At 43.4% G+C, this 14139-nt stretch overlaps 2 protein-coding genes and 1 long non-coding RNA gene across 12 annotated transcripts; 2 read left to right on the top strand and 1 right to left on the bottom strand.

The window, feature by feature from the left end:
* The first annotated feature begins 6 nt into the window (after window positions 1-6).
* LOC116935513 lies at window positions 7-6481 on the top strand. Of its 4 annotated transcripts, none has more exons than XM_045173538.1 (12): window positions 7-255; window positions 321-668; window positions 741-866; window positions 938-1057; window positions 1131-1635; window positions 1708-2374; window positions 2439-2818; window positions 2897-3226; window positions 3293-3569; window positions 3636-3794; window positions 3869-4066; window positions 4141-6481. In XM_045173538.1, exons 2-12 carry the CDS (start codon window positions 388-390, stop codon window positions 4359-4361), a joined length of 3264 nt encoding a protein of 1087 aa, XP_045029473.1. In that variant the 5' UTR covers window positions 7-255; window positions 321-387; the 3' UTR covers window positions 4362-6481. The 4 variants fall into 4 exon arrangements, with proteins under 4 accessions (XP_045029473.1, XP_045029480.1, XP_032798701.2 ...); XM_045173545.1 differs by having other exon boundaries at window positions 9-255; window positions 1705-2374; window positions 2460-2818; XM_032942810.2 differs by having other exon boundaries at window positions 10-255; window positions 1705-2374.
* Window positions 6482-6840: 359 nt separating this feature from the next.
* On the bottom strand, window positions 6841-7780 carry LOC123472291. The gene is made up of 2 exons (XR_006646659.1): window positions 7391-7780; window positions 6841-7243 (listed from the first exon to the last, which is right to left on the bottom strand). It is a non-coding gene; the product is annotated as an uncharacterized LOC123472291 (long non-coding RNA).
* Window positions 7781-8920: 1140 nt separating this feature from the next.
* LOC116935533 (aminopeptidase N) lies at window positions 8921-14136 on the top strand. 7 transcript variants are annotated; one of them, XM_032942826.2, is made up of 20 exons: window positions 9064-9616; window positions 9718-9751; window positions 9902-10440; window positions 10512-10729; window positions 10804-10959; window positions 11025-11192; window positions 11252-11395; window positions 11484-11603; window positions 11670-11733; window positions 11794-11950; window positions 12012-12093; window positions 12156-12277; window positions 12346-12404; window positions 12469-12667; window positions 12732-13006; window positions 13069-13259; window positions 13327-13497; window positions 13568-13711; window positions 13778-13856; window positions 13922-14136. In XM_032942826.2, exons 3-20 carry the CDS (start codon window positions 10060-10062, stop codon window positions 14096-14098), a joined length of 2907 nt encoding a protein of 968 aa, XP_032798717.2. In that variant the 5' UTR covers window positions 9064-9616; window positions 9718-9751; window positions 9902-10059; the 3' UTR covers window positions 14099-14136. The 7 variants fall into 7 exon arrangements, with proteins under 7 accessions (XP_045029491.1, XP_032798717.2, XP_032798730.2 ...); XM_032942839.2 differs by having other exon boundaries at window positions 9970-10440; XM_032942848.2 differs by having other exon boundaries at window positions 9991-10440.
* Window positions 14137-14139: the final 3 nt, after the last annotated feature.

The following is a 14139-nucleotide window of genomic DNA, read 5'->3' on the forward strand; positions in this document are numbered from 1 at the left end:
GGAAAGGCAACGTTGGTGTCGAGCCGAGAATACAGTCCAGCCTACAGGGGGAGACGGGTAGCGACAGAAATTTGGCTCGAAGATAGCTGTCATGGCGTCCGTGCAGTAGTTGGGGGAAGGAATATTTTCCGTTCCTATTGGAAATCCGGATTAAAATTTCCCTAACAATTCTTCTGAAACGCGTTCCTTTATTTTCCTTTTTTCGGTTTGGTTGTAAGTGCTGTGAATGGATTACTCATTTGCTCATATGTTAGGGTAAGTCAACAGTCAACATTGGGCCCTTTGTTTGTTATTAATGGGTTTTCTGTTATGGATCAAAGGAAACTTTAACGTAAACCGTGTTGGCTCGCTGTGTCATGGGAAAGTTCTATATCGAGTCATTAAACAATGGCCCGGACGTCAGAAAATGGTGAGCAGGAGAGTGACTCTGCTGGCGGAGTACAGGAAAAATGGCCTATAAGGGATGGTATCAAACAGGAAATCCTAATTGATCTGGACCAGTCTTCCTCTTCGATTGGAGAAAAAGATTGGTCCTTTATTCCTGCTGTACCTGCCTCAGACATCAGTAGCAACAATGAAGTTGTTCAGCAAACTGTTCTCTTTGGGTCCAACATCTCTGATCCTGTCAACAAAGAAAAAATTGAAAAGCTTTTGGATAGCTCTACAAGGTATAAATTCTTTTGAATTTCAATAATTAGTTCATGTCATTGTAGTAATCTAACCTTTCTCTTGTTTTGCAGTATGGCATCAAAGAAAATTGTTTCTAACCTGCTCCTTGAAGTCGACAAATTATCCGACACTGAACGCTTGCTTCTCTACTACAAGTTACCCCTGGGCAGGTCTACTGATATAGATCCTTTGAGAATGTAAAAGGAGAATCTTTCTAAATTTTTAATATTTAATATTACTCACTTATGTATTTTCCATATCAATTTAGGCCGTTAAATCCTCTTGGAAGTCGACCGGAAATCATGCAGACGGTTGTTTGGATTCAAACTCATTTGGAGGAAGATGTTGAGGTGTCGCTTCCCAAACAAGAGGTCTATGAAGAATACGGGTAATTTGTTTTTGTTTTTGCCGCCACGGTGTTGTCATAACTTAACTATGTTGTATTTTGCTATTTTTAATAGGGCCTATTGTACGGAAAATGTCATCAAACCGTTATCCACTGCCGACTTTGGAAAAGTTATGAAGCAAGTGTTCCCTAATGTGAGGCCGAGGCGGCTTGGGACGCGAGGCCATTCCCGCTATTGCTACTCTGGTTTGCGGAAGAAGGGTGAATTAAGTCCACCCATTCTGGCCGATCTATTCTGCGAAAGTGAAACGGACCATCAGAAAAATGCTCAATTGCAGAACAATCAAAATCCGGCCGCGGACACGCCCGATTTGTTGAAAGAACGAGCTTGTATCTTAGTCCGCGAATGGGCGGAAAAGCTGTTGGGTATCAACTTTAGTGGAATGGGGGAACTAGCCAACTTTTTAGTAGACAAATTGTTTGTGGACCAACGGAGTAAAGCTGCGACGCAATGGAACAAACTGCGTTCTTCACACGGACAGAGCGATGACGAAAATGAAGTTAAAGCAGAAAATGGGTGTGAGCAAGAACAGATGAGAGAATTGAAAAGAAAACTGCAGGTATGCCCATTCGTTATTTCTATTTCATCCAAGCCCCGTCACAATCTGAATTATTTATTTATTGAATAGCAGGAACAGCAACATTTAGCCACGAGGAGGCAATCCGTGCAGAGTCGTCATAGTAAAAAGACAAGAGTCTCTAGTTCAACTGCCTCGCCGTTGCCTCAGGCGCCGCCAGCGGTTCCGCTTCCCGAGGAGACAGAGCCCAGAGCGTCAAATAAAAAAAGCTGCACTCGCAGCAAAAGAAAGCAGAGAGGAGAGGAGAATAAAAGAAACGTGTCTGTAGATTCTACGGAAGTAGAGGGCACGGCTTCTACGCCTACGTCATCTGCTTCTACTGCGCCAAACCAACCTGCAGGCAAAGTGGCCATCCCACGTCTTACCAGCAACCGCAGCCCTCGCCCTACATCTGCTATTCTACTCCTACCCAGCCACTCCCAATCTCCCAGTCCCACCATTAGCAAGCCAAAGTTTGTTGCAATTCAACCAAAGCCACTTTCTGCCAGTGACAACGGACTGGCCGCGCCATCTCTGCCGCAACTGAAGGAGGAGGAAACGAGTCGCCAAGCGGGTCCTGAGCCGCAGGAAGGCTCTTGGGTTGAGGCACTCACACACAGTTATGATGATGAGTTAGCACGTTGTTGGTCTCAGCCTGGAGAGGCGATTACCGATAGTCTCAGCCCTAAGGTGCAGAACACGGAGCTTTCACAGTTGCGTGTTCTTCTGGAGCAAAATGAGGGTACGTGTATTGGCATTCGGCCAGTCCCCCAATCAGTTAAATTGACATTTGTAATTACTGTTAGACTGGCTTTTATGTGCAGCAGCTAAGAAGAAGCTAGCCACATCAGCATTGTTGGAGCGTCGCAATGTTCGGTTCGAGACGCCTTCGACCCTTTCCGACCAGAACGGATTGGGCAACGGTAACAGTGGAGCAGTTCCTCCCAGCCCCAACACTCGTCGAATGGCTTTTAATTTCACGCCGATCTCTCCCCGACTGACACCTGATGTTCCACCTTCACCCGGATCTTCCAGCCAGCCTGTGCAGCTTCGTCAACTCTTGTCAAACCACGGTGGTGGTGGTGGTGGTGGTGTCGGTAGCCCATTTGTTTCTCCAGGTCAAACACCCGTTCCGTCAAGTTTGCCGCCATCCCAGCCCCATTCGAGACACAATTCCGGACACATTGTAACTTATACACATTTCATGAACCGAATCTCATTTGAATTGGGCTTCATGTTTAACAAACTAAATTTGTTGATTTAGGCCATGACCATGGACACCCCGACTTCTTTCGTTACAGAGGCCAGTAGCGTCAGCAACGATTCGGCCTTTGTTTCGCCGCTCAATACGCCGTTATCGGTCAACCGATCGCGCCACAATTCAGCCTCTAATCTGCTGGTCAATCGAGTTCGTCACTCATCCGGGGCCTCAATTACAGTCCGTCACACGCCATATGCAACGCCTTCTCTGATGAATCACGGTCAAGATGGACTGTTCAATGCCTCTGCGCGTTCACGTCACAGTTCCGGTGGATCACCGTCATTGCCTCGCTCCGCACCTCTGTCGCCTCTGGTTCAATCCTTCCCGCAACAGGTAAAACACACGAACACGTATATTCCTTAGCACAGTATGACATCTATCTCTGTTTTCCCACTCTAGACGGAGCCAAGTGGTAGCGAGCGCATCCGCCAAGATTTGCGTCGACGCCACGTTTCGGCCGGCGTAGTTCTAGGTTTGAGTCCTCACCAAATGTCCGCCTCTGGCCGAGTCCAGACCACGCTCAACAATGCTGTGCCACACCTATGGGGTAGCGACCCACTTGCCCAAGAAATCGAGGGTCTTCTAGATTCCGCTCCGAGCATTGTCAATGACTCGGTCATGAATCGCTCCCAGTCGGTTCCGCTTCACCGAATGCTCCAGCAATTCCAGTCTCAAGGTATCACCAGATATGAAACTGATCGCAACGCAACTGTAAGTCATGTCTCGTACGGTCGTATGGTAGTTGGACAAGGCTATGCGACCGCGTCGCAACCCAGTACGCCTTTCGGCTGCGGCAGCAGGAATTTCACGTACAACGCTTCCGCCACCAGCAGCCCGTACAGCTATACGGCCACGCCTGTGCCTGCCGAATGGAACGATTTCAATTCGAATGCCAACAATGGTGAACTAAACAAACGAGAATGTAATTTCAATGTTATGTAGTCGTAACTGGTCTTTTGTTTCCTTGTGCCAAAGGTGATTCAGGAACGGAGGGCTTCGTTCAGCTTGATGCTGCCCAACAGGAACTGGAAAGCTTCGACGAAATCATTAGCGTGGTTTACGCCAATAATCATCAAGAATTGGCTCCATGCCTTGATGGATTGGGCGCGGAAGCCTTACAAGAAGCTTCTTCCGCCAACTTTTCCCAAATGAATTTTCAAGGATCCAATTCTGGTACGTGTCGCATCTTACCCTTTCTTGTATTTGTAGGCGGTAATGGTTATCGCAATTATTTTATTTCAATGCAGCCGTCACCAATATGGATTCAGATCCTTCGTTGAGTTGTTCGGACAATGGCGATGGCTACCCTCTGTCGGATTTGAGCGATTCCGTCACGCTACCGGGATTGTTGGGTCCAGAAGATTTGGCTGTAACTCTTGCAGCTTTAAAAGAAGCTCCCGAATTGAATCGACTGGTCCAGGATGTGGCCGACGGGCAGCAGTCTGTTGCTGTACCACAGGGCATGTGAATCAACAGCAATGCACCTAACTGAAGATCCCCCTAGTCCAGTCAGCCGCTCTCTCTCCTGCTCAACTCTTGTGTTGGTTTACTTTTTTCTTTCTCATTTTTTTTAAGGGGGTTTATCCATCGCATCCCACCGCATTGAAAATGATGGGAGTATTGAAAAAAACAAAAAGAGTTGGAGAGAGAGAGAGAGGGAAGGGCGTTGTTACACAATTTAAAAAAGAAAAAACACAGTACAAAGTTAAAGCGAATAGCGTTTCGATGAGTGCATTGAAGCATATTGTAAATACTATTTCGAATCAATTTAGGCTCGTATAATTTTCTTTTACCCTCCGTTTTTTCCCCCTTCCGACTTTCGCCTTTTACCTCACAGAATAGAACGTCTCGAAGACGCCAAGACGCACAGTCTGCTTTTCGTTTTTCTTGGTTTGCGCGCGATATGGCGACGATTCTCTTTCTGTGGCCAACTCAACTTCCTCGAACTTGTTTTTCTGGGGGGTAGAAGGCAAACAACCTAGAAAAGGCCCGTCGATCTTTTTTCCTTTTTTTTTTCCTCCCTTGTTTTTTTTTCTTTTTTCCGTTTTATATGTTGTGCGCGATCATTTCCCTTGAAGCTGGGATTGATTGGTTATGAAACGGAAATTTCTCAGTTTCCCCATTTCTTTCCAATTCAATGGGTTACCGATTTGTTTCAATTTTTGACGTGGCGCATGGAAGATTTTGTTGAAAAGAAAGGATTCTAGAAAAGAGTGAGACAAGTTGAGAAGACTAACGTGAGCGTTTTTGTTTGTTTTGATTTATTCTTTACACTTTGCTCGTTTGTGTATACCAGTGTGCCTTTTTGTTGGGCAGGGGTGGCAGATATTTGGCATAGTAGTAAAGCAACAGAGGATTATTTGGTCAGTTTGAAACCCCCAAAAAAAAGACGAAATTGAAAAACGGTAAATATTTTATAGTGTGATGGGTAAACATCTGGATTTGTTTTGATACGAGGAGGATCGTATTTTTTCTTTGCTTTTGTTTAGAAGGTGCAGTTCATATTTTATTTTGCGGTTTCTCCTTTTCAACCATGAGCCAAGGAAGGATCGAAATTGCGTTTTTCCCCTTCCAATGAGCGTAGCGATCAGTCTCTAAATCGGAAAATGGCTAAAGAAACGCCAGACGAAAGGTGTGTCACGATCTCTCCCAGCAAGGAAAACAAAAAATTACAATCCTTTTGCCCATTTTAGTTATTTTTTTCCGTGAAGCAAGTAAAACAAAAGAGAGAAAAAATGATCGCAACTTTTACTGCAAAAGGAGCATCAACATTTTATTATGATTTTTTTTATGTTAGAAGAGAAAAATTTAAAACGTGCGATAGGAGATTGTTTATCAATGTAGGCTTTGTACGACGTGTTTCTTCTCGCTGAAAATATGCCGTCGTTTGGAGACAAAAGAGACTAAAAACTAAATCATTTTGGCCAGAATCGGGGAGAAAGGACCATTTTTCAGTTTCACTGTTCAATGCGCATTTTTTGGTTTTGTTTTCTTTGTTAGGTAAAATGGTGCATTGCGATTTGTTATGAACAGATTTTTCCATTTCATTCTAAATGGGAAAATGATGTGTGCAAAACTGTTATCGTGTCATAGGAAATGTACGCGCGCTTCACATCGAACCAATTCTTTTTTTTTTATTCTATCCTAACTCTCTCGCTGTCGAGCAATCATTTACGCCATTTTCTTGTTCAAATTAGACGACACACAAAACCCTTTTGTTATCGAAATTTATAATCTGCTGGTTTTGCCTCGATGGCGTGCGTCGCATCCCCTTCGCGCTTGCCGTTCCAATTTCTCCCAATATCTCTTCTTTTCTGATCCATCCTTCGTTCCCACTAACATTTTGTATCTGACGATTTTGGCGTAGTGTCGACGGCCTACGTTTTGCAGCTTATGATATGTAGTTACGTATATTCTACATGATTTCATTGGAACCACCAACCCCCCGAACGATTTTTTTTCCTCCCCTATCGTGATTCTATTATTGTTGCAAGACAGAAAAAAAAAAAAAACGACACAGTATGCACGCGATAAACACAAGAAAATGTTGCGTGAATTGTCGGCTTTGAATATAAAGTTTATCCTGAACTCTGCGTTATTCTATTCATTTTTATGTTTTGATAAATTTGCAGATATTGTTTTGCCTTTGATCTTTTAATCAGCATGCAAATGGTGCTTTCGTAATGGTTCCTGGTACGGGGAAAATTGGAACAAAAACGTGTTACTTTTAAGCCAAATTCTACGCATAACAGGTGATTAATTATGTCGAGGTCATAAAACAATGGAGGTCTTGTAACTTTGCCAACTATTTGCAATTTTGCAAAGGTAAGAAGCGTAGAAGCCAATATATCTTTGTGCTGGACAACACTTGATTAAAAGTTTTAAAATTAGTCTTTTCCTGGAATTTCCAAACAGTGAATAGCCGAGTTGCACAAAAGTGATTCAACATCGTTGTACGTGTGGTTTATTGTCAATCAAACAACTCAGGCCTTTCGCTATAGCATATAGCCCGATAAGTGAATAACAGATTGTTTATAAGTATTATCAAATTCTGAAGGAAAATGTTTGGCAGAAAAAAATGTGATCATTTGTCCAGCCTTAAAATACAAGTCAAGATCCGCTTCCGGCTTAAAGATTTTGTAATGGTTTGTCATGTAGCCATCAGGCTGACTCATGTAGAGGTTGCATAAGATAATTTCTTTGTTATCCCCAATATCCACCAGAAGGCTGGTCACAGCAGAAAATTCGCTACTTTTATAGGTCCTGATCTGATATCAATAACGGCCTTTGATATATGCAAAGGACGTTCAACAATGAAGCTATGTTTTATGCCCGGTTGAATAACCATGCCTGTGAACCGAAATTAAACGTGGTCCAAATTATAAATCCATTTGACTTTATAACATCGAATTAAGCTCCTTGTTAATCAGAATATACAAATCACAAATGGAAGACTAACAAATAATGATGAATTCATAGACATTGAAAATTACGTACCCCAAAACGATCGATCGGATGGACAAGCCTGCATTTTGCGCTGAATAATACGTTACTCTTGTACCACTCTTACTGTCAAAATGTTTCCAAGAATCCCCAATTCGCAGGAGTTGGATAGCGTGAGGCTAATTCACGGGAAGCCAGCACGGGAAGCAATAATTCATGTGAGATGTGACGGACATAAACAAGGTAGGAGTAGTATGCAGTTCGATATCGTCCTAGCAAAGTTTCTCTAAATCATTGTAAGTGTATAAACAGTTAAAAACACAAGTTTCCGCTTAATGGTTTAGCCTTTTGCTCAGTTTTCAACAAATCACGTAGGAATTACAGAAAACTATACAGGACATTCAATTTATTGAGATTCCTTTCATTAAAATAGCTCCGCCCATTCACTACAACTGATAACCAGACAAGTGAATAGTCAGTTCTTTATAAAGATTATTTGTTACTTCATCGGGATGAATTTTGGCAGAGTAGAGTGCTATGGTCTGTCCAGCCCCAAAGTATAAGTCAAGGTCAGCTTCCGGCTTCAAGACTTTCTTATTATCTTGTATATGGAGATTGCACAAGATGATTCCTTGCTGGTCTCCATGATCCACTAAAAGACTGGTCATCGCACTGTGAATGTAAACTCCGCACGATTCATGAGGTCGTGAAGTATAATCAATGACGGCCTTGGAGATATGAAAGGAACGTTCAACAGTGAACGTGTGTTTGGTGCCTGGCTTGATAACCATATCTGTTTTTTGTTTTTTTCAGAATAAAACAAGGAATCCCATCAAAACCTCAACGAAATTGATAGGCAGTAAACATCACTTACTCCAGAACGACTTATCATTTGATTTATGCGACATTTCGAACGTAGGTCTCGTCCAAGGATTATAGCGACAATGTCAAGTGCGGAAATGAACAATTTAGACGCGTGCAATATGATGGAAAACCTTTGCCGCACAGTTGAAGGGAACGCTGTCGACTGACTTGATGTTCCAAAGGCAAGAGGGAATGCAAGGTCACAACAGTGGAAACGACACAAACAAGGTCATCAGCGTTGATTGCTCGTCACCCATTTCCTAGGTATTTGAGCAAAGCCAAGGGGGAAGAGACAAACAAGTGAAGGTCCTCGACATTGGGGGGGAACATTGGACATCTCTGTTAAAGGTAACACCTTCAAAGATATTCAGTAGAATTGCAGTTTCAATGCGAAACGAACTGGTCTTGTCTTTTTTTGAAATTGACACAACTAATATCTCATCTTGCGTACGTGACAATGCTGCTACCGGCCAGATTTACAATGTAGTATCAAATGGCCAGCATCTGACGGTCAAAAACCGCATCCAGATCGTGACAACGATGCCCCCAAAGTTGGGGGTTCCAGTGGACTTGTTGAATACATTCTAGCATTCCAGTGCCACGCAAAATGAAGATTAACAATCAAGTAAGTCAATGACAGCTACGGCATTAATCATTCAGAATGTGAGGGACACGTATACCACGCCTTGTTGGGCTGGCAGTTTGACGTGAAAATGCCAAAATAGCGCAAAAGAGTAAGCGTGAGTGAAGGACGTGCATCCAAACGTGAATCTTAATTGACTTCCATATACACTTGCTTTTCCAGCGATTGATCAACGGAGCGGAAACTCAAAGTCAATTACTGGATGGCGTCCAATTATACATGCTTGGAGAAGGCGTAGAACAAGCTGCGTTAGTACACGAAGAGCATGTCGTTTAACAAGCACGTCTCTTTTAATTAGAATATCAACGAAAACGAAATTCGCTTCCGTTGGAACTTAAAGTCAGCTGCTAGACAGTTGTCGTCAGCTTGTTTCAGTTTTTTGAAATGGCAATGTGATTCATCAACAACAGAAAAGCCTCCCTTTCCTGTTGTTTCAGCCCAGGGCCGATACCTTTGTGCATATACGAACGTTTTATCGAGCAGGGCGGGCCATCTTCGTATGGAGATTGAAATGGATGGAGCACGAAAGAGAAGGAAAGAAAGAGGGAAAAAGGAAAATATCTCTTTTCTTTTCCCCAACATGCTACAACCTGTAAGTCAAGTTTTAGTTGCCTAAAGGCATTGGCAAGAAGACACGGAACCGCGACAGTTCGGTCCGGTCCGAGTTCTTGCCAGTTGGATTGGTTTCCAAGCCACACAACACAGCGTAGTTTGTACCAAAACATCAGCGAGTCCAACTGCTTGTCTAGTGATTTAATAGCGCCCATCATAGTGTAACTGTCACTTTAATTATATTCTCCTGGATTACTTCGCTCATTTGTTGTTTGGTTTTTTTTTTTACATTGTGGAATTCGCTTGCACACCTATTCCTCAGTTTGGCCTTCAAAACACCGGAAATTGAACGTCAGGTAAGGCAAATGAATTTTGTTTAGGTTGGAAGTAAGATTTGCATTGCTTTGCCATTGTGAGAAAGTATCGCAAAACGTATGCAAAGAAACTTGTGCGTGACAAATATGAAACAACGCTTGTTTTCTGGGGTTATTTTTTTTCTGTTACAGAGTTCCTTTGTTCCAAGAAGCAAATCTTATTAAAAAAGAAAAACGTAGAACTGGTTCCGAACTTTCAGCAGGTTAAGTTTCACTTTCAGTCGTGTTTGCAGACACAGCAACTGGACAACGTTTGGTTGCGTTAAAGCGGCAGAAAAAAACAAGGGGCAATGTCTGCTGTTCTTCGCTTGACTGTTACCAAATGTCGCGCTTCGGGAATCGTCGTCTTTCTTATCGCTTGCCTTATGGCCGTTGGTCTTTCGGTCTACTTTCTCGCTGGCCGTCCGTACCCAACGGCAAACAGCTGTTCGGTTTCACCAAAGAGGCCATCACTTCCTTCTTTCGGGGCTGCGCCTAAAATCGCCCAGAGTGTCATTAGACTACCTCGCACTGTTCTACCTCACCACTATGACGTCCGTCTCCTGCCCATTTTAGAAAAGGGCAATTTCACTGTCTTGGGTCGAGTAGCCATCGATCTGCAGTGCGTGGAAGAGACGGACCGCATCGTTCTCCACAGTTCAGACATCAAGGTTGATCTCAAATCTGTACAGGTATCTCATTGTTCTGTTTCAAAAATCAGATTTGGCCATGTCGACTCTACAAGCGGCTGTTGAATCGACAGGTCATTGAGCAAGGTGAGATGGCAAAAAACATGCTGTCCGTAGAAAGTATCGATTATGAAACGGTAACAGAGTTTCTCATCATCCGTTTAAATGCGAAGCACAAAGTCAAGCTGGCCAAAAGAACAAATTACACGCTGTCGATGGATTTCGTAGGTAATCTAACCGATACTTCAGCCGGATTTTTCCGCTCTGTTTACGTCGAAGACGGAGTTGAAAGGTAACCATTTTTGCAAGATCTATACGATACGCTAAACTATCACTTTGTTTATTTTAATCTTCTCTTTTAAAAAGGTACATGGCCGTGTCCCAAATGGAGCCAACGGACGCTAGACGAGTTTTCCCCTGTTTCGACGAGCCAAACATGAAGGCCATTTTCACTGTCAGCATTGGCCGTCATCGGGACATGACGGCCCTTTCCAATATGCCTTTAATCGATACCACTGCAATGTAATCCAGTTTGTGTCAGACATTCTCTGTCCAATTTCTTTATCGTCTTTTCTCGTTTTCCCTAGTGATGGAATGCAGGATTTCTATTGGGATCATTTTGCTCCGACTCTGTTGATGTCAACGTATCTAGTGGCGTTCGTGGTGGCAAATTTCACGAAAATTGAGGCTGATGTGGGCAATGCTAATTGGAAATTCAACATCCATGTCCGCACGTCGGCCGTCAGCCAAGCTCAGTAGGAGCCACTGTGTTTGATTTTAGAAATCAAATTTTTCTAACATGGTTATCGTTTAGATATGCCAAAGTCATAGGGCCTAAAGCTCAGGCATTTTACGAAGATTATTTTCAAATGCCATTTCCTCTGCCTAAACAAGATATGATTGCCATACCCAGTGCCTTCGTCGGAGCCATGGAGAATTGGGGTCTTTTAACTTACGGGTATTTTTTTTATTTTTACCTGTTTGACCGCAATAATATTTGAATACGTAATTATGTGGGCGAAATTTCGGGGGTTTTATCACGGCAGTGAGAGTGTCCTACTCTACGACGCAGATGTGTCTTCATTGGACGATCGTCAAACAGTGGTCGAGTTGGTCACTCACGAGTTGGCTCATCAATGGTTTGGCAATCTGGTGACGATGGACTGGTAATTCCCGTTCGCGTTCACGCCTTTCGTTCCATCTGTTCACCTGTTTCTTCTTTGTTGATGAAGGTGGAGCGACTTGTGGTTAAAAGAAGGTTTCACCAGTTACATCGAATGCCTTGCAGCGGAACACGTATGCCGACCCGTTCGTAGACATCCATGAACCAATCAAGTTAATGATTTTGAAATTCAGGTTGATCCTAGTCTGGAGAGATTAGAACAATTCGTGACAAGTGCCCTACACACAGTCATGCGATTGGACGCACTCGAATCCAGTCATCCTATCAGCGTACTAGTCAATCATCCCGACGAAATCGGGGAATTATTTGATGACATTTCTTACAAGAAAGGTAAACGACATAACAGTTTCAAATTCACGTTAACCCTACGGCTAAATGTCGATATGTAAAGGAGCCGCCATTACTCGTATGCTGGCCAATTTTATCGGTGCCAAGTCGTTCAGGAACGGACTCACCCATTACTTGCGGATCCAGTAAACGAATGTCAAATTAGGCAAAAGTATTTCCTAACTTTATTCTTCTCGTTTGTGTCAAGTCAATACGGAAATGCGGTGCAAGATGATCTCTGGAACGCGTTGGACAGACAAGCCGATCTGGACCAGGTTTTCCTGCCCACCAACGTCAAAACCATAATGGACACTTGGACTCTTAAAATGGGTATCGATTGCTCCACCTGAAATGGCTGCAGGACACCTTAATACAATTTAAACATCTTTGACGTGCAGGTTTCCCAGTCGTAACAGTTCGACGCGACTATAGCAGTCAGAACGTCACAATAACGCAGGTGAATTTTCCCACATTCCTTGCCGCATTTATACCTCAAATGATTCATTCGTTACGTACAATAGAAACGATTTTTGGTTCGTAAATCGAATTCTACCACCACCGATCCAACCGTCTATCTTTGGTGGACTCCGTTAACGTACACGACAGACTTCCGGACGATTGGATCCACCTGGTTGGCAGAAAACCAATCGTCAAAGAATCTCACATTAGAATTTGAAATAAGAGATGACGAATGGGTCATCTTTAATGTCAATGAAACAGGTACGTTGTCTTACGTACGACAACATCTTCTACTTGGAAATGACGATGTCAATCTGATTGACAGGGTATTACCGCGTCAATTACGACGCCCGCAATTGGCACTTGATTGCCAAACAACTGATGACAAATCACACGGCCATTTCGGTCATTAACCGAGCACAAATCATGAATGATGCCCTCAACTTGGCAAGGGCAGGCTTGCTGGTTTACGAGGTACCCCTCAATTTAACAAAGTACTTGGAACGGGAAGAAGAGTTTTTGCCGTGGGAAGCGACGCTGACGGCGCTCTCCTACCTGGATTCGATGATGAAGCGAACACCTGGCTACGGCCTCCTCAAAGTGAATAGCAAATGAATCAAATATTGACGCACCCGTCAATAACTAAAATTTATCTTTTCAAGAATTATGTCTTGAAGATTCTGTCACCCCTTTATGACTCTTTGGGATTCGTAAACAGAAGCAGCGATTCCCACTTGACGGGAAAATTACGCCGCAAAGTTGTGGAATCCTCTTGCTCCATGGGCCACAAGGATTGCATCACGAAAGCCATTGATTCCTATCATCGATGGATGTCTGATCCTCAAAATACTACGTAATTTACGCTTTGCCCTTTCTGCATCACCACACTAATGACGATCCCGGTCTTAAATTCTGGACAGGATCGTTCCTGCCATGCTGAAAAGAGTCGTCGCTTGCACGGCCATACGTCACGGTGGTGAGGTGGAATGGGATTTTGCGTTCCAACGTTTCCGGGACAGTAATGTGGCAAGTGAAAAGGCTACTCTTCTTTCGTCTCTGAGTTGCACTCAGGAATCGTGGATTATAGCCAGGTTGAATTGTTTTGATTATTCTTGATGATTCGGGTTCATTTTGGTATACGTTCATTTGTTTATTGTGCAGAATGCTGGAAATGTGCTTGAATCCCACTACTGGATTTCGGACGCAAGACGCACTCGACGTCATCAAAACATTGGCCGGCAATCCCATCGGCCGATTCTTGACTTTCAATTTCACGCGTGAAAAATGGCTGGAAATGACGAAAATGTAAGTGAACATTTCACCCCGTGACGCTCTCCGCTTTTTAATCATAAAGCGTTCTCGCATCGATAGTTTCAGTTCGATCCACAATTTGGCGCACGTCTTTGAATCCGTGACGAAGGCGTTCAACACCGACATGGAATTAAAAGAGGCAAGTGGCGTATAAAACGTGTACACAAATGAAATAACGCGTAACTGTTTGTCGTGCATTGTTAGCTGTCAGACTTTGTTGGAAGGAACAAGGAACTTTTGGTGAGCGCCATGACGCGTTCTACTCAGCAATCGATCGACAGAGTTCGAAGCAACTTGAGCTGGATGAAACAAAACTATCGGCATGTAGTCAATTGGCTCCAAAAAGCCAACACTGATGTCACCTTTCAACCTAGTACCTGATCAGTTGTTGCAACTGGAAATACACACACAATTCGTAATCG

Source organism: Daphnia magna, linkage group LG1 (genome assembly GCF_020631705.1).
Source record: "Daphnia magna isolate NIES linkage group LG1, ASM2063170v1.1, whole genome shotgun sequence".
NCBI lineage: Eukaryota > Metazoa > Arthropoda > Branchiopoda > Diplostraca > Daphniidae > Daphnia > Daphnia magna.